Source organism: Bombina bombina, chromosome 6 (assembly GCF_027579735.1).
Source record: "Bombina bombina isolate aBomBom1 chromosome 6, aBomBom1.pri, whole genome shotgun sequence".
Taxonomy (NCBI): Eukaryota; Metazoa; Chordata; class Amphibia; order Anura; family Bombinatoridae; genus Bombina; species Bombina bombina.
Window position 1 is genome coordinate 1,158,943,319 of NC_069504.1, and position 27,481 is coordinate 1,158,970,799.

General features: G+C 38.9%; 1 protein-coding gene across 1 annotated transcript in view; it reads left to right on the forward strand.

The window, feature by feature from the left end:
• Positions 1-27,481, forward strand: part of DERA (deoxyribose-phosphate aldolase) — a gene marked incomplete at its 3' end in the record, with an annotated part of 370,477 nt that overhangs the window by 219,466 nt on the left and 123,530 nt on the right. Inside the window, 1 exon segment of the mRNA XM_053719141.1 lies at positions 5,121-5,249. Coding sequence (XP_053575116.1) covers positions 5,121-5,249 — 129 coding nt within the window.

The following is a 27,481-nucleotide window of genomic DNA, read 5'->3' on the forward strand; positions in this document are numbered from 1 at the left end:
AACCTAGGTACCAATATGTCAGCACCATGATTAGCAGGAGGTGCATGAGATGTATTTATGTATAATGTGCAGTAACTATCACATACCTGCAGTGTAACCTAGGTACCAATATGTCAGCACCATGATTAGCAGGAGGTGCTTGAGATGTATTTAGTGTATAATGTGCAGTAACTCTCTATCACATACCTGCAGTGTAACCTAGGTACTAATATGTCAGCACCATGATTAGCAGGAGGTGCATGAGATGTATTTAGTGTATAATGTGCAGTAACTCTCTATCACATACCAGCAGTGTAATCAAGGTACCATTATGTCAGCACCATGATTAGCAGGAGGTGCATGAGATGTATTTAGTGTATAATGTGCAGTAACTCTCCCTCACATACCTGCAGTGTAACCTAGGTACCAATATGTCAGAACCATGATTAGCAGGAGGTGCATGAGATGTATTTAGTGTATAATGTGCAGTAACCCTCTATCACATACCTGCATTATAACCTAGGTACCAATATGTCAGCACCATGATTAGCAGGAGGTGCATGAGATGTATTTAGTGTATAATGTACAGTAACTCTCTATCACATACCTGCATTGTAACCTAGGTACTAATATGTCAGCACCATGATTAGCAGGAGGTGCATGAGATGTATTTAGTGTATAATGTGCAGTAACTATCACATACCTGCAGTGTAACCTAGGTACCAATATGTCAGCACCATGATTAGCAGGAGGTGCATGAGATGTATTTAGTGTATAATGTGCAGTAACTCTCCCTCACATACCTGCAGTGTAACCTAGGTACCAATATGTCAGCACCATGATTAGCAGGAGGTGCATGAGATGTATTTAGTGTATAATGTGCAGTAACTCTCCCTCACATACCTGCAGTGTAACCTAGGTACCAATATGTCAGCACCATGATTAGCAGGAGGTGCATGAGATGTATTTAGTGTATAATGTGCAGTAACTATCTATCACATACCTGCAGTGTAACCTAGGTATTAGAAAAAAAGGGTTCTAAGGTGCGCTAAGACAAAATGAGATTAACAAACTCCCCCTAAATGACAATATCCCTAAAATTGTCACACAGTATAGATATATGAAGAAAGGGGTAAAAGGGAAGCGCTAAAACAAAGCTAAAGGTAATCTCTCACTTAATATATATACACAGTTTATTAAAACATATATAATTCACATAAAAGGGACGTCTCCCCACCTTGATAAAGCCCTGAAGAGGGCGAAACGCGTCTGCTGTGAAGGCAGGACTACCCTTTGTCATATGTGCAATATATCTACACCATTTGGATTATCTATACTTAACCCGGGTTATAAGTAATGGAACTTATTTTCCTATTTGGAATTTCTACTACATGTTTTGTGGTTTGAATGAAGTTGGAATATTCACCACGATACCTTTCTACAACATCTCCCTACAATACCTGTATACACCCTTGCGTGCACTGAGCACTAAGTGCAGGGTGGATGTGAAAGATTTGCACCTGTGAAGGTTACAAGAAGCGCTAAGCTCTGACCGCTTCTCTTTGCCGGATCTCGATTCCGTGACGTTAGACGCCGAGAAACCCCAGTCGGATCCACTCGAGGGAGATACCGAACAGGGAAGGTGTACTGCATACGATCAGGAGATCGTGGGTAAAGTAATTGACAAGAACTCTTAACAATACATCTCTGTGTATACGCTGGTCATATATCTCTCTTAAGGAATTGTGGAGTATTCAGAACACTTTGATTGGTAGACCTACCATATTAACTCTTTTCCTCTGGCAGCTTGGTGGTTTTAATCGTTAATTCTATGAACTTTTAACTGAACTCTGATTTATGATATGTTTTAGAACCGTCAATCTATGTGCAATATATTTTTGATTTTATATTAGCGGTCTTGTCATATACTGAACCGATATTTTTATGACAGTGTCATTTGGGGAGACGTCCCTTTTATGTGAATTATATATGTTTTAATAAACTGTGTGTATATATATATTAAGTGAGATATTACCTTTAGCTTTGTTTTAGCGCTTCCCTTTTACCCCTTTCTTCGTGTAACCTAGGTACAATATATCAGCACCATGATAGGCAGGAGGTGCATGAAATGTATTTAGTGTATAATGTGCAGTAACTCTCTATCACATACCTGCAGTGTAACCTAGGTACCAATATGTCAGCACCATGATTGGCAGGAGGTGCATGAGATGTATTTATGTATAATGTGCAGTAACTATCACATACCTGCAGTGTAACCTAGGTACCAATATGTCAGCACCATGATTAGCAGGAGGTGCATGAGATGTATTTAGTGTATAATGTGCAGTAACTATCACATAGCTGCAGTGTAACCTAGGTACCAATATATCAGCACCATGATAGGCAGGAGGTGCATGAGATGTATTTAGTGTATAATGTGCAGTAACTCTCCCTCACATACCTGCAGTGTAACCTAGGTACCAATATGTCAGCACCATGATTAGCAGGAGGTGCATGAGATGTATTTAGTGTATAATGTGCAGTAACTCTCTATCACATACCTGCTGTGTAACCTAGGTACCAATATATCAGCACCATGATAGGCAGGAGGTGCATGAGATGTATTTAGTGTATAATGTGCAGTAACTCTCTATCACATACCTGCAGTGTTACCTAGGTACCAATATGTCAGCACCATGATTAGCAGGAGGTGCATGAGATATATTTAGTGTATATTGTGCAGTAACTATCACATACCTGCAGTGTAACCTAGGTACCAATATGTCGGCATCATGATTAGCAGGAGGTGCATGAGATGTATTTAGTGTATAATGTGCAGTAACTCTCTATCACATACCTGCAGTGTTACCTAGGTACCGATATGTCAGCACCATGATTAGCAGGAGGTGCATGAGATGTATTTACTGTATAATGTGCAGTAACTCTCTATCACATACCTGCAGTGTAACCTAGGTACCAATATGTCAGCACCATGATTAGCAGGAGGTGCATGAGATGTATTTAGTGTATAATGTGCAGTAACTCTCTATCACATACCTGCAGTGTAACCTAGATACCAATATGTCAGCACCATGATTAGCAGGAGGTGCATGAGATGTATTTAGTGTATAATGTGCAGTAACTCTCTATCACATACCTGCAGTGTTACCTAGGTACCGATATGTCAGCACCATGATTAGCAGGAGGTACATGTGATGTATTTAGTGTATAATGTACAGTAACTCTATCACATACCTGCAGTGTAACCTAGGTAACGATATGTCAGCACCATGATTAGCAGGAGGTGCATGAGATGTATTTAGTGTATAATGTGCAGTAACTCTCTATCACTAACCTGCAGTGTAACCTAGGTACCAATATGTCAGCACCATGATTAGCAGGAGGTGCATGAGATGTATTTAGTGTATAATGTGCAGTAACTGTCACATACCTGCAGTGTCACCTAGGTACCAATATGTCAGTACCATGATTAGCAGGAGGTGCATGAGATGTATTTAGTGTATAATGTGCAGTAACTCTCCCTCACATACCTGCAGTGTAACCTAGGTACCAATATGTCAGCACCATGATTAGCAGGAGATGCATGAGATGTATTTAGTGTATAATGTGCAGTAACTCTATCACATACCTGCAGTGTAACCTAGGTACCAATATGTCAGCACCATGATTAGCAGGAGGTGCATGAGATGTATTTAGTGTATAATGTGCAGTAACTCTCTATCACATACCTGCAGTGTTACCTAGGTACCGATATGTCAGCACCATGATTAGCAGGAGGTACATGTGATGTATTTAGTGTATAATGTACAGTAACTCTATCACATACCTGCAGTGTAACCTAGGTAACGATATGTCAGCACCATGATTAGCAGGAGGTGCATGAGATGTATTTAGTGTATAATGTGCAGTAACTCTCTATCACTAACCTGCAGTGTAACCTAGGTACCAATATGTCAGCACCATGATTAGCAGGAGGTGCATGAGATGTATTTAGTGTATAATGTGCAGTAACTGTCACATACCTGCAGTGTCACCTAGGTACCAATATGTCAGTACCATGATTAGCAGGAGGTGCATGAGATGTATTTAGTGTATAATGTGCAGTAACTCTCCCTCACATACCTGCAGTGTAACCTAGGTACCAATATGTCAGCACCATGATTAGCAGGAGATGCATGAGATGTATTTAGTGTATAATGTGCAGTAACTCTATCACATACCTGCAGTGTAACCTAGGTACCAATATGTCAGCACCATGATTAGCAGGAGGTGCATGAGATGTATTTAGTGTATAATGTGCAGTAACTCTCTATCACATACCTGCAGTGTAACCTAGGTACCAATATGTCAGCACCATGATTAGCAGGAGGTGCATGAGATGTATTTACTGTATAATGTGCAGTAACTCTCTATCACATACCTGCAGTGTAACCTAGGTACCAATATGTCAGCACCATGATAAGCAGGAGGTGCATGAGATGTATTTAGTGTATAATGTGCAGTAACTATCACATACCTGCAATGTAACCTAGGTACCAATATGTCAGCACCGTGATTAGCAGGAGGTGCATGAGATGTATTTAGCATATAATATGCAGTAACTATCACATACCTGCAGTGTAACCTAGGTACCAATATGTCAGCACCATGATTAGCAGGAGGTGCTTGAGATGTATTTAGTGTATAATGTGCAGTAACTCTCCCTCACATACCTGCAGTGTAATCTAGGTACCAATATGTCAGCACCACGATTAGCAGGAGGTGCATGAGATATATTTAGTGTATATTGTGCAGTAACTATCACATACCTGCAGTGCAACCTAGGTACCAATATGTCAGCACCATGATTAGCAGGAGGTGCATGAGATGTATTTAGTGTCCCTTTTAGTTGGCAAAAAGGTGTAGTGCTTTATTCTTTTGTCCCAGAAGGAGTTGCATGATGTGTGTTACATTTCTTACTATTTGTACAGTAGAATCGTCAGTTGTGTACATGACAACCTCTTTGTGATTACTGTTCTATTGATCACCACATGGGACATGTGTATTTAATAGAACAATTTGTTTTTTGTATTGTTTGTTACAAATCATAAAGCTTTGACATTTTGTGGTTTTTTTTTCAGCTCTGTACAATGAAATTCGTCTATTTCGTGAAGCTTGTGGCGATGCTCATATGAAAACCATCTTGGGGACTGGAGAACTGGGCTCCCTCACCAATATCTACAGAGCCAGTCTGGTTGCTATGATGGCAGGTAAAGTGCTGTCTGTACTAGGTCCATATTACTAGCACTTTCTTCTCTAGATTTGACCAAACATGGGGTGCATGGGACAGATGACATTAGTGATTGAGGCTTTTTGCCCGGTCTGGTGAGGGCCAGTTTATTAAAGGAACATTGTAGTCCCAGGGGTGGCACCTACTTATAACAGATTTGATTGCACCCTTCCTTTAGGCGACAACCATTGTTCATGATTTCTTTGGCTGCAATTGTAATTCTTAGTAAATAAATACAAGTTCCTTTTTATTGTAGGGAGAGTCCACAAATTCATTTATAACTGTTGAGACACCCCAGCCAAAGCTATAAGTGTCTCTCCCACTTCCTCCATTTCCCCAGTAATTCTTTGCCTTGTCTACTAGGAGGTCAGCAGAGAACATGCTCTGAAGAAATTGGATTTAAAGTTCTTTAATGGATTGTTTCCTGCAAGAAAGGACTGGGGTATGTTCAGTAGCCATATATTCCTCTTAGTAAGAGTCTTTGTGAAGTTAGCTTCTGGATGTCGCTGGGAAGTTTCTCATGCCTCCTTCCAGCTACTAATGCTAACATCCTTCCCAGGCAAAATATGTTGGTTACTTTGAATTTCCTTATACAACAGGTCCCTGTCAGGATGAGGATTCTTCTGTCAGACCTTGGACTGCTGAGTGCTATCAGAAACCCAGGCTGGAGCTATACTGAGAGGTAACCATTCAGAGGTCCACTGGGAATCGGAGTAAGTCACTTGTTTTTATTCTACACATTCTCATGGTTTGTTACATAAATAGATGGGGGATTCACCTGCTTATTATCAAGGCTATGAGTAACATGCCATAGTTTAGACCCCTTTTTGCAAAGTGGTATTTGGAGTATTAACGGTACAGTATACTGTAAAATATTCTTTCCCTTTACCAATTGCAGAGTTTAAAATGTATGAGAATTTGTTTTTTTTTAATTAAATACTTTTTATTGATTTTTTCCTAACAGTGTATCACAGGGAGACAACAACTATACATAAGACATATGATACAATGTTAAAAGCATCACACAAAGTATCAATTGTAGACATGTAGAACAATACTTACATCCCTCCAGTAACTCAAAAGACCAATATCAAACCTGCATAAAGCTCTAGAATATCATAACACAGAAAGATCATACATTGTTGGATTTATAATCAAGTATAAGCAAACTACATGATCCCTGGTACAGTAAGGGGGCATAAAAACCCATTTTCTTTTCTTTCAGGGTTCCGTTAAAACATACAATTTGAAACAGCTTTCCATTTTACTTTCATTATCAAATTTACTTCGTTCTCTTGATATCCTTTACTGAAGGAGCAGCAATGCACTACTGAGAGCTAGCTGAAAACATCTAGTTAGCCAATCCCTACAGACAAATTTATGCAGGCACCAATCAGCAGCTAGCCAACACTAGTGTAGGATATGTACATATTATTTTTTTTTTTTTTGAAAATAATTTATTTATTGAAGTTAAGCATGAATCATCACAACAAGGACTCGCCCTAAGGCCAAAGTTACAACAAAGAGAATAATACATTGTCTATACAGAGATATTATTGCAAAAGTAGTATACACATACATTTCAAATCTGAATATGAAGATAGACAATATCTTAGGCGAGAGAAAATAGAACTTCATTTTATATTATCAGCGTATGAACTCCACATTTTAATAATATTTTACCTAGGGCCAAACCATCAGCCTGTGGAGATTTAGCATGAGTATCAGCCACTCTTGGGCTGAGATATATAGGGGGGAGGGGGATATTCAGCGGGTAAGCACCGCTATACGCATAGGAAATAGGGGTGGGGGGACGGAGCCATATATAAAAGTAAGTAACATAGGGTGCCTGATTTGGACATTGAAGTGCCCAATTGTAGAAATCGTATATTATTGAAGCTTATGGAACTAAGGAACTAAGTGGGGGAATTAACAAAATCTCCTGCAGATACATATAGGCTAAGGAATAGATGGATTGCAGAAGGGTTGATTTAAGTTGCAAAATTTATGTGACTATATGAAATAGAGCAGATGTTTTATTGTTTAGGCTAGTAGCTGTTGTCTTGGGTATAATTAACTAGTTATTGGCATATGCCAAGATTTATGCGGTGTCGTGCAGCAAACAATCAATCTATCTTAGTACATATGAGAGATATTTTAAGCATATCTAAGACTTAGAATACGTGAGGAAACCATGAGAAAACAGATAGTATATAACATAACATAAGAATTGTATAACAATTAGCCAACATAAACAGGTACCCGTAGGTCTAAGGATAAAATTGTGTCGATATATAATAGAAGTAGTCAAGTTTTAATTACTGTTCTGTTTATGTATGAAACCGTTAGAACACATGAGAGTTTGCAAAGTGGCAAGCTTATCCTCAATTTTACTTCTTAATGTAGTGACAGTGTATCATTGCAAATTATATCACACCCTAAGGCGAGTTGGTCACTTATTAGATTAACAGTTTAAAAAGGAGACCTTTAAGCAAGAAATGAAAGTTAGCCACCACTAAAATAAAACACATAACAAATATAAAATATAAGGTATTAGCAACATTAGCATAACTACTAGCTTGTACAAGGAAAATAGGAAAGTATGCACATATTTAAAATAGTAATTTGGCAATAATAAAATCTCAGACATATCTTTGTGGACAAGTATACAGGTTGTACTACTATATTAGGTGCCTCTGGATAGGCTAAGTGTGGTCATAGGGAAACTAAGGATGGCAGCCACACATATACTCTGGCAAATAACTATGAAGATGTACATATATACCTCTGTTCCTCAGGATTTTCTGATTATAACAGGTTTAGTAGGGTGTAGATAATCTAGTGCTATTTGATAGTTTTATGGGAAAGCTAAAATAGGCTATTGCAAAGCGACTGATATTTCACTACTCTCTAACAGCGCCATTCTTCCCATGATGACAATTATACCCTTGAAGGTTAGGACAGTATAGCTAAGCAATGGCACCATTGCAATATTCATCAAATAATGCTTCATCTTTATGGTTAAACAGGATCTAGAGTGAATTGTAAACAAGTAAAGGGCAAATTTCACCCATAACAAAAACATATCAGAGCAGAGTGATATATGAACTAAAATAACTTTTTATATCCCAAAAATACAGGAAGCAGAGTCACTAGGTTAGCCTACTCCAACTGTTGGTAAGTGGAACATGAAGGTTGTGAGGAGCGTGGTGGCAGTGGGCCTGATTACCAGTCTGTCAGTGCGGGCTGCAACTGCTCCTAGCGGGGATAAACTGTTAGGCAGTGACAATATAGTAAAGGAGGGTTGCCGCAGTTTGTTCCAAGGCATGACCGGCAACTCAGATAGGATCCAGAAGCTGCTGTAAGCGTATGCTGTATCGGGTTTCCAATCTGTATGGCACCGAGCTACAACAGCCCATATGTATTTCTGATCCCCCGACGGTTGGTCTGGCGTGGTGCTTGGGGTTGTATAAATCTCTCTCCCCCGCGTCTGCAGGTTAGAGTTACTGTCCTCTTGCTGCTCCCGCTCTGAAGTAGTGCTAGCAGGAATCTGTACCATGAACTCCCGCTCAGAGTTCAGCTTGAGAAGAAAGGCAGGCCTCAATATCTCCCTCTGTGGGTGCAATAGGACTGTAATAGCTGGGTCGCCATCTTGCCAGTTGATTCGCTTGCCGCTGTTAGGAAACAGGTCATGTGTCTCAATCTCCTTAAGGCCAGGTCGGGACCCAGAAGGTCCGCAGCATCCAGCCTCCTGCAGGGACTGTTCCAAAAATGTAATCTCTCTCACATCGCTAGCGGTGTGATCAACAAAGGGCGGGACATAGTGGCCCGGTGGGCTGTAGATCTTTCTCACTAGTGCTGTTGCCAGGGAATCCCGCAGATCATAGAAATGGTGATCCGCCCGTTGATCCAAATCTTGTAGCAATGAATAAAGTAATTCGTAGTCCGACATTGGTTTAAGGCTAGTTCCAAGATCCTTCTCATGAATCTTCAAGTCAGGAGCAGTAACAAAATGCCCGCCTAGCTTGTCACTTATGGCGCAATTGCTCTCCTCTATAGATGTGGATAAGTTTTTAGTTAGCTGCATAATTCTTCAGCAAACGGTAGTCCTTTAATCCACAAACCACTAGTGGTGATCCACAAATAGAATTAAATAGGCTTAACGCTGGTAATATGTAAAGTTTTAATTTGAGGCCTAAGAGCTTAAAAGATATGCTGCTGTCTGCCTCGGCTGTTGGCTCCGCCCCTCGAGAATTTGTTTTTTAAGTTTTGTGTATATGAATTAGCTGATTTTGTGTTTTGAAGCCACAACCTAATAAAATGGGTTGAACTTGTAAGTATAATCATATCTCATTACTGTATCACATTGTGTACATATACATGTGTCTGTATCTTATATCTGTAGGTACAATCAGATCTCATTACTGTATCACACTGTGTACATATACTTGTGTCTGTATCTTATATCTGTAGGTATAATCAGATCTCATTACTGTATTACATTGTGTACATATACATGTGTCTGTATCTTATATCTGTAGGTATAATCAGATCTCATTACTGTATCACATTGTGTACATATACATGTGTCTTTATCTTATATCTGTAGGTATAATCAGATCTCATTACTGTATCACATTGTGTACATATACATGTGTCTGTATCTTATATCTGTAGGTATAATCAGATCTCATTACTGTATCACATTGTGTACATATACATGTGTCTGTATCTTATATCTGTAGGTATAATCAGATCTCATTACTGTATCACATTGTGTACATATACATGTGTCTGTATCTTATATATGTAGGTATAATCAGATCTCATTACTTTATCACACTATGTACATATACATGTGTCTTTATCTTATATCTGTAGGTATAATCAGATCTCATTACAGTATCACATTGTGTACATATACATGTGTCTTTATCTTATATCTGTAGGTATAATCAGATCTCATTACTGTATCACACTGTGTACATATACATGTGTCTGTATCTTATATCTGTAGGTATAATCAGATCTCATTACTGTATCACATTGTGTACATATACACGTGTCTGTATCTTATATCTGTAGGTATAATCAGATCTCATTACTGTATCACACTGTGTACATATACATGTGTCTGTATCTTATATCTGTAGATATAATTAGATCTCATTACTGTATCACATTGTGTACATATACATGTGTCTGTATCTTATATCTGTAGGTATAATCAGATCTCATTACTGTATCACACTGTGTACATATACATGTGTCTGTATCTTATATCTGTAGATATAATTAGATCTCATTACTGTATCACATTGTGTACATATACATGTGTCTGTATCTTATATCTGTAGGTATAATCAGATCTCATTACTGTATCACATTGTGTACATATACATGTGTCTGTATCTTATATCTGTAAGTATAATCAGATCTCATTACTGTATCACATTGTGTACATATACATGTGTCTGTATCTTATATCTGTAGGTATAATCAGATCTCATTACTGTATCACATTGTGTACATATACATGTGTCTTTACCTTATATCTGTAGGTATAATCAGATCTCATTACTGTATCACACTGTGTATATATACATGTGTCTATCTTATATCTGTAGGTATAATCATATCTCATTACTGTATCACATTGTGTACATATACATGTGTCTGTATCTTATATCTGTAGGTATAATCAGATCTCATTACTGTATCACATTGTGTACATATACATGTGTCTGTATCTTATATCTGTAGGTATAATCAGATCTCATTACTGTATCACATTGTGTACATATACATGTGTCTGTTTCTTATATCTGTAGTTATAATCAGATCTCATTACTGTATCACACTGTGTACATATACATGTGTCTGTATCTTATATCTGTAGTATAATCAGATCTCATTACTGTATCACACTGTGTACATATACATGTGTCTATCTTATATCTGTAGGTATAATCAGATCTCATTACTGTATCACACTGTGTACATATACATGTGTCTGTATCTTATATCTGTAGGTATAATCAGATCTCATTACTATATCACACTGTGTACATATACATGTGTCTGTATCTTATATCTGTAGGTATAATCAGATGTCATTACTATATCACACTGTGTACATATACATGTGTCTGTATCTTATATCTGTAGGTATAATCAGATCTCATTACTTTATCACACTGTGTACATATACATGTGTCTGTATCTTATATCTGTAGGTATAATCAGATCTCATTACTGTATCACACTGTGTACATATACATGTGTCTGTATCTTATATCTGTAGGTATAATCAGATCTCATTACTGTATCATACTGTGTACATATACATGTGTCTTTATCTTATATCTGTAGGTATAATCAGATCTCATTACTGTATCACATTGTGTACATATACATGTGTCTGTATCTTATATCTGTAGGTATAATCAGATCTCATTACTGTATCACATTGTGTACATATACATGTGTCTGTATCTTATATCTGTAGGTATAATCAGATCTCATTACTGTATCACATTGTGTACATATACATGTGTCTTTATCTTATATCTGTAGGTATAATCAGATCTCATTACTGTATCACACTGTATACATATACATGTGTCTGTATCTTATATCTGTAGGTATAATCAGATCTCATTACTGTATCACATTGTGTACATATACATGTGTCTGTATCTTATATCTGTAGGTATAATCAGATCACATTACTGTATCACACTGTGTACATATACATGTGCCTGTATCTTATATCTGTAGGTATAATCAGATCTCATTACTGTATCACACTGTGTACATATACATGTGTCTGTATCTTATATCTGTAGGTATAATCAGATCTCATTACTGTATCACACTGTGTACATATACATTTGTCTTTATCTTATATCTGTAGGTATAATCAGATCTCATTACTGTATCACACTGTGTACATATACATGTGTCTGTAACTTATATCTGTAGGTATAATCAGATCTCATTACTGTATCACACTGTGTACATATACATGTGTCTGTATCTTATATCTGTAGGTATAATCAGATCTCATTACTTTATCACATTGTGTACATATACATTTGTCTTTATCTTATATCTGTAGGTATAATCAGATCTCATTACTGTATCACACTGTGTACATATACATGTGTCTGTATCTTATATCTGTAGGTATAATCAGATCCCATTACTGTATCACACTGTGTACATATACATGTGTCTGTATCTTATATCTGTAGGTATAATCAGATCTCATTACTGTATCACACTGTGTACATATACATGTGTCTGTAACTTATATCTGTAGGTATAATCAGATCTCATTACTGTATCACACACTGTGTACATATACATGTCTGTATCTTATATCTGTAGGTATAATCAGATCTCATTACTGTATCACATTGTGTACATATACATGTGTCTGTATCTTATATCTGTAGGTATAATCAGATCTCATTACTGTATCACACTGTGTACATATACATGTGTGTGTATCTTATATCTGTAGGTATAATCAGATCTCATTACTTTATCACATTGTGTACATATACATGTGTCTGTATCTTATATCTGTAGTTATAATCAGATCTCATTACTGTGTCACATTGTGTACATATACATGTGTCTGTATCTTATATCTGTAGGTATAATCAGATCTCATTACTGTATCACACTGTACATATACATGTGTCTTTATCTTATATCTGTAGGTATAATCAGATCTCATTACTGTTTCACATTGTGTACATATACATGTGTCTGTATCTTATATCTGTAGGTATAATCAGATCTCATTACTGTATCACATTGTGTACATATACATGTGTCTGTATCTTATATCTGTAGGTATAATCAGATCTCATTACTGTATCACACTGTGTGCGTATACATGTGTCTTTATCTTATTTCTCTTGTAAGGTGTTTCCAGTCCACGGATCATCCATTACTTGTGGGATATTCTCATTCCCAACAGGAAGTTGCAAGAGGACACCCACAGCAGAGCTGTCTATATAGCTCCTCCTCTTACTGCCATATCCAGTCATTCTCTTGCAACTCTCAACAAACATGGAGGTAGTAAGAGAGAAGTTATGAAATGTAACTGTTATTTTACTTCAATCAAAAGTTTATTATTTTTAAATGGTACCGGAGTTGTACTATTTTGTTCCAGGCAGAAAATAGAATAATCTGCCTGTGATTTCTATGATCTTAGCAGGTTGTAACTGAGATCCATTGCTGTTCTCACACATGACTGAAGAGAGAGATAACTTCAGCGGGGGAATGGCGTGCAGGTTATCCTGCTTTGAGGTATGTGCAGTTAAGTTTTTTTTAGAAGATGTGAATGCTAGAAAATGCTGCTGATGCCAAATTTATGTAAGGTAAGCCTGAATACAGTGATAGCGACTGGTATCATGCTTACTTTCTGAGGTAATACTCTTTTATATTTACAATATAAAACGTTTGCTGGCATGTTTAAACGTTTTTATATATACTTTGGTGATAAAACTTTATTGGGGCCTAATTTTTTCCACATGGCTGGCTTAAATTTGCCTAGAAACAGATTCCTGAGGCTTTCCACTGTGTTACTATGAGTGGGAGGGGCCTAATTTAGCGCTTTTTTGCGCAGTAACTTTTACAGACTGAGACATCCAGCTTCCTCCAGGAGTCCCCTGAATGCTATAGGACATCTCTAAAGAGGTCTTAGGCTTTCCAAAATCGTTTGTTGGGGAAGGTAGGCCCACAGCAAGGCTGTGGCAGTTTGGTGTGATTGTTAAAAAAACGTCTATCGTTTTTTTGATCCGTTTTTTGAACTAAGGGGTTAATCATCCATTTGCAAGTGGGTGCAATGCTCTGTTAGCTTATTATACACACTGTAAAAATTTCATTTGATTTACTGCCTTTTCTTTCATGTAATTAGCAAGAGTCCATGAGCTAGTGACGTATGGGATATACATTCCTACCAGGAGGGGCAAAGTTTCCCAAACCTTAAAATGCCTATAAATACACCCCTAACCACACCCACAATTCAGTTTTACAAACTTTGCCTCCTATGGAGGTGGTGAAGTAAGTTTGTGCTAGATTCTACGTTGATATGCGCTCCGCAGCAGGTTGGAGCCCGGTTTTCCTCTCAGCGTGCAGTGAATGTCAGAGGGATGTGAGGAGAGTATTGCCTATTTTGAATGCAGTGATCTCCTTCTACGGGGTCTATTTCATAGGTTCTCTGTTATCGGTCGTAGAGATTCATCTCTTACCTCCCTTTTCAGATCGACGATATACTCTTATATATATATATACCATTACCTCTGCTGATTTTCGTTTCAGTACTGGTTTGGCTTTCTACAAACATGTAGATGAGTGTCCTGGGGTAAGTAAGTCTTATTTTCTGTGACACTCTAAGCTATGGTTGGGCACTTTGTTTATAAAGTTCTAAATATATGTATTCAAACATTTATTTGCCTTGACTCAGGATGTTCAACATTCCTTATTTTCAGACAGTCAGTTTCATATTTGGGATAATGCACTTGAATCAATTATTTTTCTTACCTTAATTTGACTTTTTTCCCTGTGGGCTGTTAGGCTCGCGGGGGCTGAAAATGCTTCATTTTATTGCGTCATTCTTGGCGCAGACTTTTTTGGCGCAAAAAATCTTTTCTGTTTCCGGCGTCATACGTGTCGCCGGAAGTTGCGTCATTTTTGACGTTCTTTTGCGCCAAAAATGTCGGCGTTCCGGACTTGGCGTCATTTTTGGCGCCAAAAAAAAAAAAAAAAGCATTTAGGCGCCAAATAATGTGGGCGTCTTATTTGGCGCTAAAAAAATATGGGCGTCGCTTTTGTCTCCACATTATTTGTCTCATTTTTCTTTGCTTCTGGTTGCTAGAAGCTTGTTCATTGGCATTTTTTCCCATTCCTGAAACTGTCATTTAAGGAATTTGATCAATTTTGCTTTATATGTTGTTTTTTCTCTTACATATTGCAAGATGTCTCACGTTGCATCTGTGTCAGAAGATACTTCAGGAAAATCGCTGTCTGGTGCTGGAACTACCAAAGCTAAGTGTATCTGCTGTAAACTTTTGGTAGCTATTCCTCCAGCTGTTGTTTGTATTAATTGTCATGACAAACTTGTTAATGCAGATAATATTTCCTTTAGTAATGTACCATTACCTGTTGCAGTTCCATCAACATCTAATGTTCAGAATGTTCCTGATAACATAAGAGATTTTGTTTCTGAATCCATCAAGAAGGCTATGTCTGTTATTCCTCCTTCTAGTAAACATAAAAAATATTTTAAAACTTCTCTTTATACAGATGAATTTTTAAATGAACATCATCATTCTGATTCTAATGACTCTTCTGGTTCAGAGGATTCTGTCTCAGAGATTGATGCTGATAAATCTTCATATTTATTTAAAATGGAATTTATTCGTTCTTTACTTAAAGAAGTACTAATTGCTTTAGAAATTGAGGATTCTGGTCCTCTTGATACTAATTCTAAACGTTTAGATAAGGTCTTTAAATCTCCTGTGGTTATTCCAGAAGTTTTTCCTGTTCCTGGTGCTATTTCTGAAGTAATTTCCAGAGAATGGGATAAATTGGGTAATTCTTTTACTCCTTCTAAACGTTTTAAGCAATTATATCCTGTGCCGTCTGACAGATTAGAATTTTGGGACAAAATCCCTAAGGTTGATGGGGCTATTTCTACCCTTGCTAAACGTACTACTATTCCTACGTCAGATGGTACTTCCTTTAAGGATCCTTTAGATAGGAAAATTGAATCCTTTCTAAGAAAAGCTTATCTTTTCTGTTCACAATCTTTGGATTCAGAACATTGTTTCAGAAGGGTACAGAATTGGTTTCAAGATAAGACCTCCTGCAAAGAGATTTTTTCTTTCCCGTGTCCCAGTAAATCCAGTGAAAGCTCAAGCATTTCTGAAATGTGTTTCAGATCTAGAGTTGGCCGGAGTAATTATGCCAGTTACAGTTCTGGAACAGGGACTGGGGTTTTATTCGAATCTCTTCATTGTACCAAAGAAGGAGAATTCCTTCAGACCAGTTCTGGATCTAAAAATATTGAATCGTTATGTAAGGATACCAACGTTCAAAATGGTAACTGTAAGGACTATCTTGCCTTTTGTTCAACAAGGGCATTATATGTCCACAATAGATTTACAGGATGCATATCTGCATATTCCGATTCATCCAGATCATTATCAATTCCTGAGATTCTCTTTTCTGGACAAGCATTACCAGTTTGTGGCTCTGCCGTTTGGCCTAGCTACAGCTCCAAGAATTTTTACAAAGGTTCTCGGTGCCCTTCTGTCTGTAATCAGAGAACAGGGTATTGTGGTATTTCCTTATTTGGATGATATCTTGGTACTTGCTCAGTCTTTACATTTAGCAGAATCTCCTACGAATCGACTTGTGTTGTTTCTTCAAGATCATGGTTGGAGGATCAATTCACTAAAAAGTTCATTGACTCCTCAGACAAGGGTAACCTTTCTGGGTTTCCAGATAGATTCAGTGTCCATGACTCTGTCTTTGACAGACAAGAGACGTCTAAAATTGATTTCAGCTTGTCGAAACCTTCAGTCACAATCATTCCCTTCGGTAGCCTTATGCATGGAAATTCTAGGTCTTATGACTGCTGCATCGGACGCGATCCCCTTTGCTCGTTTTCACATGCGACCTCTTCAGCTCTGTATGCTGAATCAATGGTGCAGGGATTACACAAAGATATCTCAATTAATATCTTTAAAACCGATTGTACGACACTCTCTAACGTGGTGGACAGATCACCATCGTTTAATTCAGGGGGCTTCTTTTGTTCTTCCGACCTGGACTGTAATTTCAACAGATGCAAGTCTTACAGGTTGGGGAGCTGTGTGGGGATCTCTGACGGCACAAGGAGTTTGGGAATCTCAGGAGGTGAGATTACCGATCAATATTTTGGAACTCCGTGCAATTTTCAGAGCTCTTCAGTCTTGGCCTCTTCTGAAGAGAGAATCGTTCATTTGTTTTCAGACAGACAATGTCACAACTGTGGCATACATCAATCATCAAGGAGGGACTCACAGTCCTCTGGCTATGAAAGAAGTATCTCAAATTCTGGTTTGGGCGGAATCCAGCTCCTGTCTAATCTCTGCGGTTCATATCCCAGGTATAGACAATTGGGAAGCGGATTATCTCAGTCGCCAAACGTTGCATCCGGGCGAATGGTCTCTTCACCCAGAGGTATTTCTTCAGATTGTTCAAATGTGGGGGCTTCCAGAAATAGATCTGATGGCGTCTCATCTATACAAGAAACTTCCCAGGTATCTGTCCAGATCCTGGGATCCTCAGGCGGAAGCAGTGGATGCATTATCACTTCCTTGGAAGTATCATCCTGCCTATATCTTTCCGCCTCTAGTTCTTCTTCCAAGAGTAATCTCCAAGATTCTGAAGGAATGCTCGTTTGTTCTGCTGGTAGCTCCGGCATGGCCTCACAGGTTTTGGTATGCGGATCTTGTCTGGATGGCCTCTTGCCATCCGTGGACTCTTCCGCTAAGACCAGACCTTCTGTCGCAAGGTCCTTTTTTCCATCAGGATCTCAAATCCTTAAATTTAAAGGTATGGAGATTGAACGCTTGATTCTTGGTCAAAGAGGTTTCTCTGACTCTGTGATTAATACTATGTTACAGGCTCGTAAATCTGTATCTAGAGAGATATATTATAGAGTCTGGAAGACTTATATTTCTTGGTGTCTTTCTCATCATTTTTCTTGGCATTCTTTTAGAATTCCGAGAATTTTACAGTTTCTTCAGGATGGTTTATATAAAGGTTTATCCGCAAGTTCTTTGAAAGGACAAATCTCTGCTCTTTCTGTTCTTTTTCACAGAAAGATCGCTAATCTTCCTGATATTCATTGTTTTGTACAAGCTTTGGTTCGTATAAAACCTGTCATTAAGTCAATTTCTCCTCCTTGGAGTTTGAATTTGGTTCTGTTGGCTCTTCAAGCTCCTCCTTTTGAACCCATGCATTCATTGGACATTAAATTACTTTCTTGGAAAGTTTTGTTCCTTTTGGCGATCTCTTCTGCCAGAAGAGTCTCTGAATTATCTGCTCTTTCTTGTGAGTCTCCTTTTCTGATTTTTCTTCAGGATAAGGCGGTGTTGCGAACTTCTTTTGAATTTTTACCTAAGGTTGTGAATTCCAACAACATTAGCAGAGAAATTGTGGTTCCCTCATTATGTCCTAATCCTAAGAATTCTAAGGATAAATCGTTGCATTCTTTGGATGTTGTTAGAGCTTTGAAAAATTATGTTGAAGCTACTAAGTCTTTCCGAAAGACTTCTAGTCTATTTGTTATCTTTTCCGGTTCTAGAAAAGGCCAGAAAGCTTCTGCCGTTTCTTTGGCATCTTGGTTGAAATCTTTAATTCATCATGCCTATGTCGAGTCGGGTAAAACTCCGCCTCAAAGGATTACAGCTCATTCTACTAGTTCAGTTTCTACTTCCTGGGCGTTTAAGAATGAAGCTTCGGTTGATCAGATTTGCAAAGCAGCAACTTGGTCCTCTTTGCATACTTTTACTAAATTCTACCATTTTGATGTATTTTCTTCTTCTGAAGCAGTTTTTGGTAGAAAAGTACTTCAGGCAGCGGTTTCAGTTTGAATCTTCTGTTTATGTTTTTTATTAAACTTTATTTTGGGTGTGGATTATTTTCAGCAGGAATTGGCTGTCTTTATTTTATCCCTCCCTCTCTAGTGACTCTTGCGTGGAAAGATCCACATCTTGGGTAGTCATTATCCCATACGTCACTAGCTCATGGACTCTTGCTAATTACATGAAAGAAAACATAATTTATGTAAGAACTTACCTGATAAATTCATTTCTTTCATATTAGCAAGAGTCCATGAGGCCCGCCCTTTTTTGTGGTGGTTATGATTTTTTTGTATAAAGCACAATTATTCCAATTCCTTATTTTATATGCTTTCGCACTTTTTTCTTATCACCCCACTTCTTGGCTATTCGTTAAACTGAATTGTTGGTGTGGTGAATTGTGTATTTATAGGCATTTTAAGGTTTGGGAAACTTTGCCCCTCCTGGTAGGAATGTATATCCCATACGTCACTAGCTCATGGACTCTTGCTAATATTAAAGAAATTAATTTATCAGGTAAGTTCTTACATAAATTATGTTTTTTCACTGTTTTTCAAATTCTGACACTTCAAGGGGCAGACCCTATTCGGGCCTGGTTTGAAGGAGATTATTTCTGATATCACTGGAGGAAAAGGTCATGCCCTTCCTCAGGATAGGTCCAAATCAAGGACCAAACAGTCTAATTTTCGTGCCTTTCGAAACTTCAAGGCAAGTGCAGCATCAACTTCCTCTAATGCAAAGCAAGAGGGAACTTTTGCTCAGTCCAAGACGGTCTGGAGACCTAACCAGACCTGGAACAAGGGTAAGCAGGCCAAAAAGCCTTCTGCTGCCTCTAAGACAGCATGAAGGAACGGCCCCCTAAACGGTAACGGATCTAGTAGGGGGCAGAATTTCGCTCTTCGCCCAGGCGTGGGCAAGAGATGTCCAGGATCCCTGGGCGTTGGAAATTATATCCCAGGGATATCTTCTGGACTTCAAGGCTTCCCCCCCAAAAGGGAGATTTCACCTTTCACAATTATCTGCAAACCAGATAAAGATAGAGGCATTCTTACACTGTGTACAAGACCTCCTAGTTATGGGAGTGATCCATCCAGTTCCAAAGGAGGAACAGGGACAGGGATTTTACTCAAATCTGTTTGTAGTTCCCAAAAAAAGAGGGAACCTTCAGACCAATTTTGGATCTAAAGATCTTAAACATGATCTTAAACATGAATGAGTTCCATCATTCAAGATGGAGACTATTCATACCATCCTACCTATGATCCAGGAGGGTCAGTACATGACTACAGTGGATTTAAAGGATGCTTATCTTCACATTCCGATACACAAAGATAATCATCGGTTTCTCAGGTTTGCCTTCCTAGACAGGCATTACCAGTTTGTAGCTCTTCCCTTTGGGTTAGCTACAGCCCCAAGAATTTTTACGAAGGTTCTGGGGTCGCTTCTGGCGGTCCTAAGGCCGCGGGGCATAGCAGTGGCCCCTTATTTAGACGACATCCTGATTCAGGCGTCAAACTTCCAAATTGCCAAGTCTCATGCAGACATAGTGTTGGCATTTCTGAGGTCGCATGGGTGGAAGGTGAAAGAGGAAAAGAGTTCTCTATCCTCCCTCACAAGAGTTTCCTTCCTAGGGACTCTGATAGATTCTGTAGAAATGAAAATTTACCTGACGGAGTCCAGGTTATCAAAACTTCTAAATTCCTGCCGTGTTCTTTATTCCATTCCTCGCCCTTCGGTGGCTCAGTGTATGGAAGTAATCGGCTTAATGGTAGCGGCAATGGACATAGTGCCGTTTGCACGCCTACATCTCAGACCGCTGCAACTCTGCATGCTCAGTCAGTGGAATGGGGATTACACAGATTTGTCCCCTCTACTAAATCTGGATCAAGAGACCAGGGATTCTCTTCTCTGGTGTTTATCTCGGGTGCATCTGTCCAAAGGTATGACCTTTCGCAGGCCATATTGGACAATTGTAACGACAGATGCCAGCCTTCTAGGTTGGGGTGCAGTCTGGAGCTCCCTGAAGGCTCAGGGATCGTGGACTCAGGAGGAGTCACTCCTTCCAATAAACATTCTGGAACTAAGAGCTATATTCAATGCTCTTCAGGATTGGCCTCAGCTAGCGACAATGAGGTTCATCAGATTTCAGTCGGACAACATCACGACTGTGGCTTACATCAACCATCAAGGGGGAACAAAGAGTTCCCTAGCGATGTTAGAAGTCTCAAAGATAATTCGCTGGGCAGAGATTCACTCTTGCCACCTATCAGCTATCCATATCCCAGGTGTAGAGAACTCGGAGGCGGATTTTCTAAGTCGACAGACTTTTCATCCGGGAGAGTGGGAACTCCATCCGGAGGTGTTTGCACAATTGGTTCATCGTTGGGGCAAACCAGAACTGGATCTCATGGCGTCTCGCCAGAACGCCAAGCTTCCTTGTTACGGATCCAGGTCCAGGGACCCCAAGGCAATGCTGATAGATGCTCTAGCAGCGCCTTGGTCCTTCAACCTGGCTTATGTGTTTCCACCGTTTCCTCTGCTCCCTCGTCTGATTGCCAAGATCAAGCAGGAGAGAGCATCGGTGATCTTGATAGCGACTGCGTGGCCATGCAGGACTTGGTATGCAGATCTAGTGGACATGTCATCTTTTCCACCATGGACTCTGCCGCTGAGACAGGACCTTCTATTTCAAGGTCCTTTCAACCATCCAAATCTAATTTCTCTGAGGCTGACTGCCTGGAGATTGAACGCTTGATTTTATCAAAGCGTGGTTTCTCCGAGTCAGTCATTGATACCTTAATTCAGGCACGAAAGCCTGTCACCAGGAAAATCTATCATAAGATATGGCGTAAATATCTTTATTGGTGTGAATCCAAGGGCTACTCATGGAGTAAGGTCAGGATTCCCAGGATATTATATTTTCTCCAAGAAGGATTGGAGAAAGGATTGTCAGCTAGTTCCTTAAAGGGACAGATTTCTGCGCTATCTATTCTTTTGCACAAGCGTCTGGCGGATGTCCCAGACGTTCAGGCATTTTGTCAGGCTTTAGTTAGAATCAAGCCTGTGTTTAAACCTGTTGCTCCACCTTGGAGCTTAAATTTGGTTCTTAAAGTTCTTCAGGGGGTTCCGTTTGAACCTCTTCATTCCATAGATATCAAACTTTTATCTTGGAAAGTTATTTTTTTGGTAGCTATTTCCTCGGCTCGTAGAGTTTCCGAGTTATCTGCCTTACAATGTGATTCTCCTTATCTGATCTTCCATGCAGATAAGGTAGTTCTGCGTACCAAACCTGGGTTTTTACCTAAGGTGGTATCTAATAAGAATATCAATCAAGAGATTGTTGTTCCGTCTTTGTGTCCTAATCCTTCTTCAAAGAAGGAACGTCTATTACACAATCTGGACGTGGTTCGTGCTTTAAAGTTTTACTTACAAGCTACTAAAGATTTTCGTCAAACATCTGCTTTGTTTGTTGTCTACTCTGGACAGAGGAGAGGTCAAAAGGCTTCGGCAACCTCGCTTTCTTTTTGGCTAAGAAGCATAATCCGCTTAGCCTATGAGACTGCTGGCCAGCAGCCTCCAGAAAGGATTACAGCTCATTCTACTAGAGCTGTGGCTTCCACATGGGCCTTTAAAAATGAGGCTTCTGTTGAACTGATTTGCAAGGCGGCAACTTGGTCTTCTCTTCATACTTTTTCAAAATTCTACAAATTTGATACTTTTGCTTCTTCGGAGGCTATTTTTGGGAGAAAGGTTTTACAGGCGGTGGTACCTTCCGTTTAAGTACCTGCCTTGTCCCTCCCTTCATCCATGTACTTTAGCTTTGGTATTGGTATCCCACAAGTAATGGATGATCTGTGGACTGGATACACCTTACAAGAGAAAACATAATTTATGCTTACCTGATAAATTTATTTCTCTTGTGGTGTATCCAGTCCACGGCCTGCCCTGTCATTTTAAGGCAGGTATTTTTTAATTTTTAAACTACAGTCACCACTGCACCCTATGGTTTCTCCTTTCTCTGTTTGTTTTCGGTTGAATGACTGGATATGGCAGTTAGGGGAGGAGCTATATAGACAGCTCTGCTGTGGGTGTCCTCTTGCCACTTCCTGTTGGGAATGAGAATATCCCACAAGTAATGGATGATCCGTGGACTGGATACACCACAAGAGAAATAAATTTATCAGGTAAGCATAAATTATGTTATCTGTAGGTATAATCAGATCTCATTACTGTATCACACTGTGTACATATACATGTGTCTGTATCTTATATCTGTAGGTATAATCAGATCTCATTACTTTATCACACTGTGTACATATACATGTGTCTTTATCATATATCTGTAGGTATAATCAGATCTCATTACTGTATCACACTGTGTACATATACATGTCTTTTTCTTATATCTGTAGGTATAATCAGATCTCATTACTGTATCACACTGTGTACATATACATGTGTCTTTATCTTATATCTGTAGGTATAATCAGACTGTATCATTTGTGCGGCCCTCACTCCAGCTCAGCTGGTAGGGGGCAGATTAAAATTTTTCAAAGATGTTTGGATCAATTCGGTCCAAAATCATTTGATTCAGAATATTGTCTCTCAGGGGTACAGAATAGGATTCAGAGTAAGACCTTCTGTGAGAAGATTTTTTCTCTCTAGCATTCCAGCAAACCCAGTAAAGGCTCAGGCTTTCCTGAAGTGTGTTTCAGACCTGGAGTTATTAGGGGTAATCATGCCAGTTCCGTTTCAGGAACAGGGTCTGGGGTTTTATCAAATCTATTCATTGTCCCAAAGAAAGAAAATGTATTTAGACCAGTTCTGGATCTAAAGATTTTGAATCGTTATATAAGAGTACCAACTTTCAAAATGGTGACTATAAGGACTATTCTGCCTTTTGTTCAGCAAGGGCATTATATGTCCACAATAGATTTACAGGATGCATATCTTCATATTCCAATTCATCCGGATCACTATCAGTTCCTGAGATTCTCTTTTCTAGACAAGCATTACCAATTTGTTGCTCTTCCTTTTGGCCTAGCGACAGCTCCAAGAATATTTTCAAAGGTTCTTGGTGCCCTACTCTCTGTAATCAGAGGGCGGGTTATTGTGCTGTTTCCTTATTTGGACAATATCTTGGTACTCGCTCAGTCTTTACGTTCTGCAGAATCTCACACAAATCAACTAGGGTTGTTTCTTCGAAGACCTGGTTGGAGGATCAATTTACCAAAAAGTTATTTGATTCCTCAGACAAAGGTAACTGTGACAGACACTTCTGTCAGTACTGAAAGAGTTAACTTTGTTCAGCTTTGAGAAGCTATTTTCTAAAGACAGGTTTGCTAGCTTCAGCTATTGTGTACTGTAATTAAGTTTTAGTGATAAACATTCACATTGTTTAATCACATCCAGAGAGCAGACGCCCAAGTGATAAGAAGGACTCAATTGTTTATCTGCTTACGTAATGTAATTCTATTGTATCATGTCAAAGGGCGTTTTCCCTCTATCTAATGTACAATATTCTTTCAACCCCCCATCTGGTCTCAGACCTGCATAAATACTGGGCATATAGCCCTCAATAAAGTGCATTCTGTTTTAACCTTCAATGTGGAGCGTGGTCTCATGTTTGAGGGGGGTATTGGCTGGGTTGTGAGTTGCTGATCCCATATTCAGGACATCGTTCATCTGGTATTAACCCTTGGTATCCCGTTGATACCGTAACAGTAACCATTTTAGGTTTCCAGATAGATTCAGTGTCTATGACGTTTGAAATTGTTTGCAGCCTGTCGGAACCTTCAGTCTCAGTCATTCCCTTCAGTAGCTATATGCATGGAAGTTTTAGATCTTTTAGTTTTTTTTTATAGCTCTTCAGTTTTGGCGTCTGTTAAAGAGAGAACCGTTCATTTGTTTTCAGACAGACAATATCACAACAGTGGCATATGTCAATCATCAGGGTGAGACTCACAGTCCCCAAGCTATGAAAGAAGTATCTCGGATACCTGTTTGAACAGAATACAGCTCCTGTCTAATCTCTGTGGTGCATATCCCAGGTGTAGACAATTGGGAGGCGGATTATCTCAGCCGTCAGACTTTACATCCAGGGGAGTGGTCTCTCCATCCAGATGTGTTTTCTCAGATTGTTCACATGTGGGGTCTTCCAGAGATAGATCTCATGGCCTCTCATCTAAACAAGAAACTTCCCAGATACCTGTCCAGGTCCAGGGATGTTCAGGCGGAAGCAGTGGATGCGCTTACACTTCCTTGGTGTTATCATCCTGCTTACATTTTTCCGCCTCTAGTTATTCTTCCAAGAGAGATATCCAAAATCATCATGGAACAATCGTTTGTGTTGCTGGTGGCTCCAGCGTGGCCACACAGGTTTTGGTATGCAGATCTTATTCGGATGTCCAGTTGCCAAACTTGGCCACTTCCGTTAAGGCCGGACCTTCTGTCTCAAGGTCCGTTTTTCCATCAGGATCTCAAATCATTAAATTTGAAGGTATGGAAATTGAACGCTTAGTAGAGGTTTCTCTGACTCAGTAATTAATACTATGTTACAAGCTCATAAATCTGTCTCTAGGAAGATCTATTATCGAGTTTGGAAGACCTACATTTCCTGGTGTTCTTCTTATAAATTTTCTTGGCATTCTTTCAGAATTCCTAGAATTCTACAGTTTCTTCAGGATGGTTTTGTTAAGGGTTTGTCTGCAAGTTTCTTGAAGGGACAAATCTCTGCCCTTTCTGTTTTATTTCATAGAAAGATTTCTAAACTTCCTGATATTCACTGTTTTGTACAGGCTTTAGTTCTTATTGAGCCCATAATAAATCAATTTCTCCTCCTTGGAGTCTTAATTTGGTTTTGAAGGCGTTACAGGCTCCTCAATTTGAGCCTATGCATTCTTTGGACATTTAACTACTTTCTTGGAAAGTGTTGTTCCTTTTGGCCATCTCTTCTGCCAGAAGGATTTCTGAGCTATCTGCTCTTTCTTGTGAATCTCCTTTTCTGATTTTTCATCAGTATAAGGCGGTTTTGCAGACTTCATTTAAATTTTTGCCTAAAGTTGTGAATTCTAACAACATTAGTAGAGAAATTGTTGTCCCTTCCTTGTGTCCTAATCCTAAGAATTCTATGGAAAGATCCTAACATTCTTTGGATGTGGTAAGAGCTTTGAAATATTATGTTGAAGCTACTAAAGATTTCAGGAAGACTTCTAGTCTATTTGTTATATTTTCGGGTCCTAGGAAAGGTCAGAAGGCTTCTGCTATTTCCTTGGCTTCTTGGTAAAAGCTTTTGATTCATTTAGCTTATTTGGAGTCTGGTAAGACCCCGCCTCAGAGAATTACAGCTCATTCTTCTAGACCAGTCTCCACTTCGTGGGCTTTTAAGAATGAAGCTTCAGTTGATCAGATTTGCAAAGCAGCAACTTGGTCTTCTTTGCATACATTTACTAAATTCTACCGTTTTGATGTGATTGCTTCTTCGGAAGCAGTTTTTGGTAGAAAAGTTCTTCAGGCAGCCGTTTCAGTTTGATTCTTATGCTGATGTTTTAAGTTTTTCTGGTCATTAAAAGATAAAACTTATTATTTGGGTTGTGGATTATTTTTTCAGCGACAAATGGCTGTTGTTTATTTTTATCCCTCCCTCTCTAGTGACTCGAGTGGAGTTCCACATCTTGGGTATTGATATCCCATATGTCACTAGCTCATGGACTCTTGCCAATTATATGAAAGAAAACATAATTTATGTAAGAATTTACATGATAAATTAATTTCTTTCATATTGGCAAGAGTCCATGAGGCCCAACCTTTTTATGGTGGTTATGATTTTTTGTATAAAGCACAATTATTTCCAAATTCCTTTGTTGATAATTTTTACTCCTTTCTTTATTACCCCACTACTTGGCTATTCGTTAAACTGAATTGTGGGTGTAGTGAGGGGTGTATTTATAGGCATTTTTAGGTTTGGGAAACTTTGCCCCTCCTGGTAAGATTGTATATCCCATACGTCACTAGCTCATGGACTCTTGCCAATATGAAAGAAATGAATTTATCAGGTAAGCTCTTACTTAAATTATGTTTTTCTTACTTTTTCTTGTTCTCGGCTGAATTACTCGGGAAGTGGGAGGGATACTTTATAGCTTTGGCTGGGGTGTCTTTGCCTCCTACTGGTGGCCAGGTGTTGTGTTTCACAACAGTAAGGAATTAATTTGTGGACTTTCCCTGCCAAGAAAGAAAATAATTTATCAGGTAAGCATATATTTAGTTTTTTTTCTTTTAAGAGAGATGGTTCATGACTCATGTTTTTGTCTAATGTTCGAGCCATAATGCTCAGCTGTTTATACGATTTTTCATTTTCCATGAACCTACTAGTAAGAAATATAACCATAACGGTTCCGAATCGTTACATAAACCTTCATTTCATCTATGGAAAATAGACTCAGTAAAAACCCCATACCGTGGATACTCTAGAAGTCTGTGCTCATGTGTCAGGTCAGTTCTGTGCTGGCATTTGTGTCATATGTCACAGTTAGTAGTAGACCTCACACCTCCAATCCTTCAA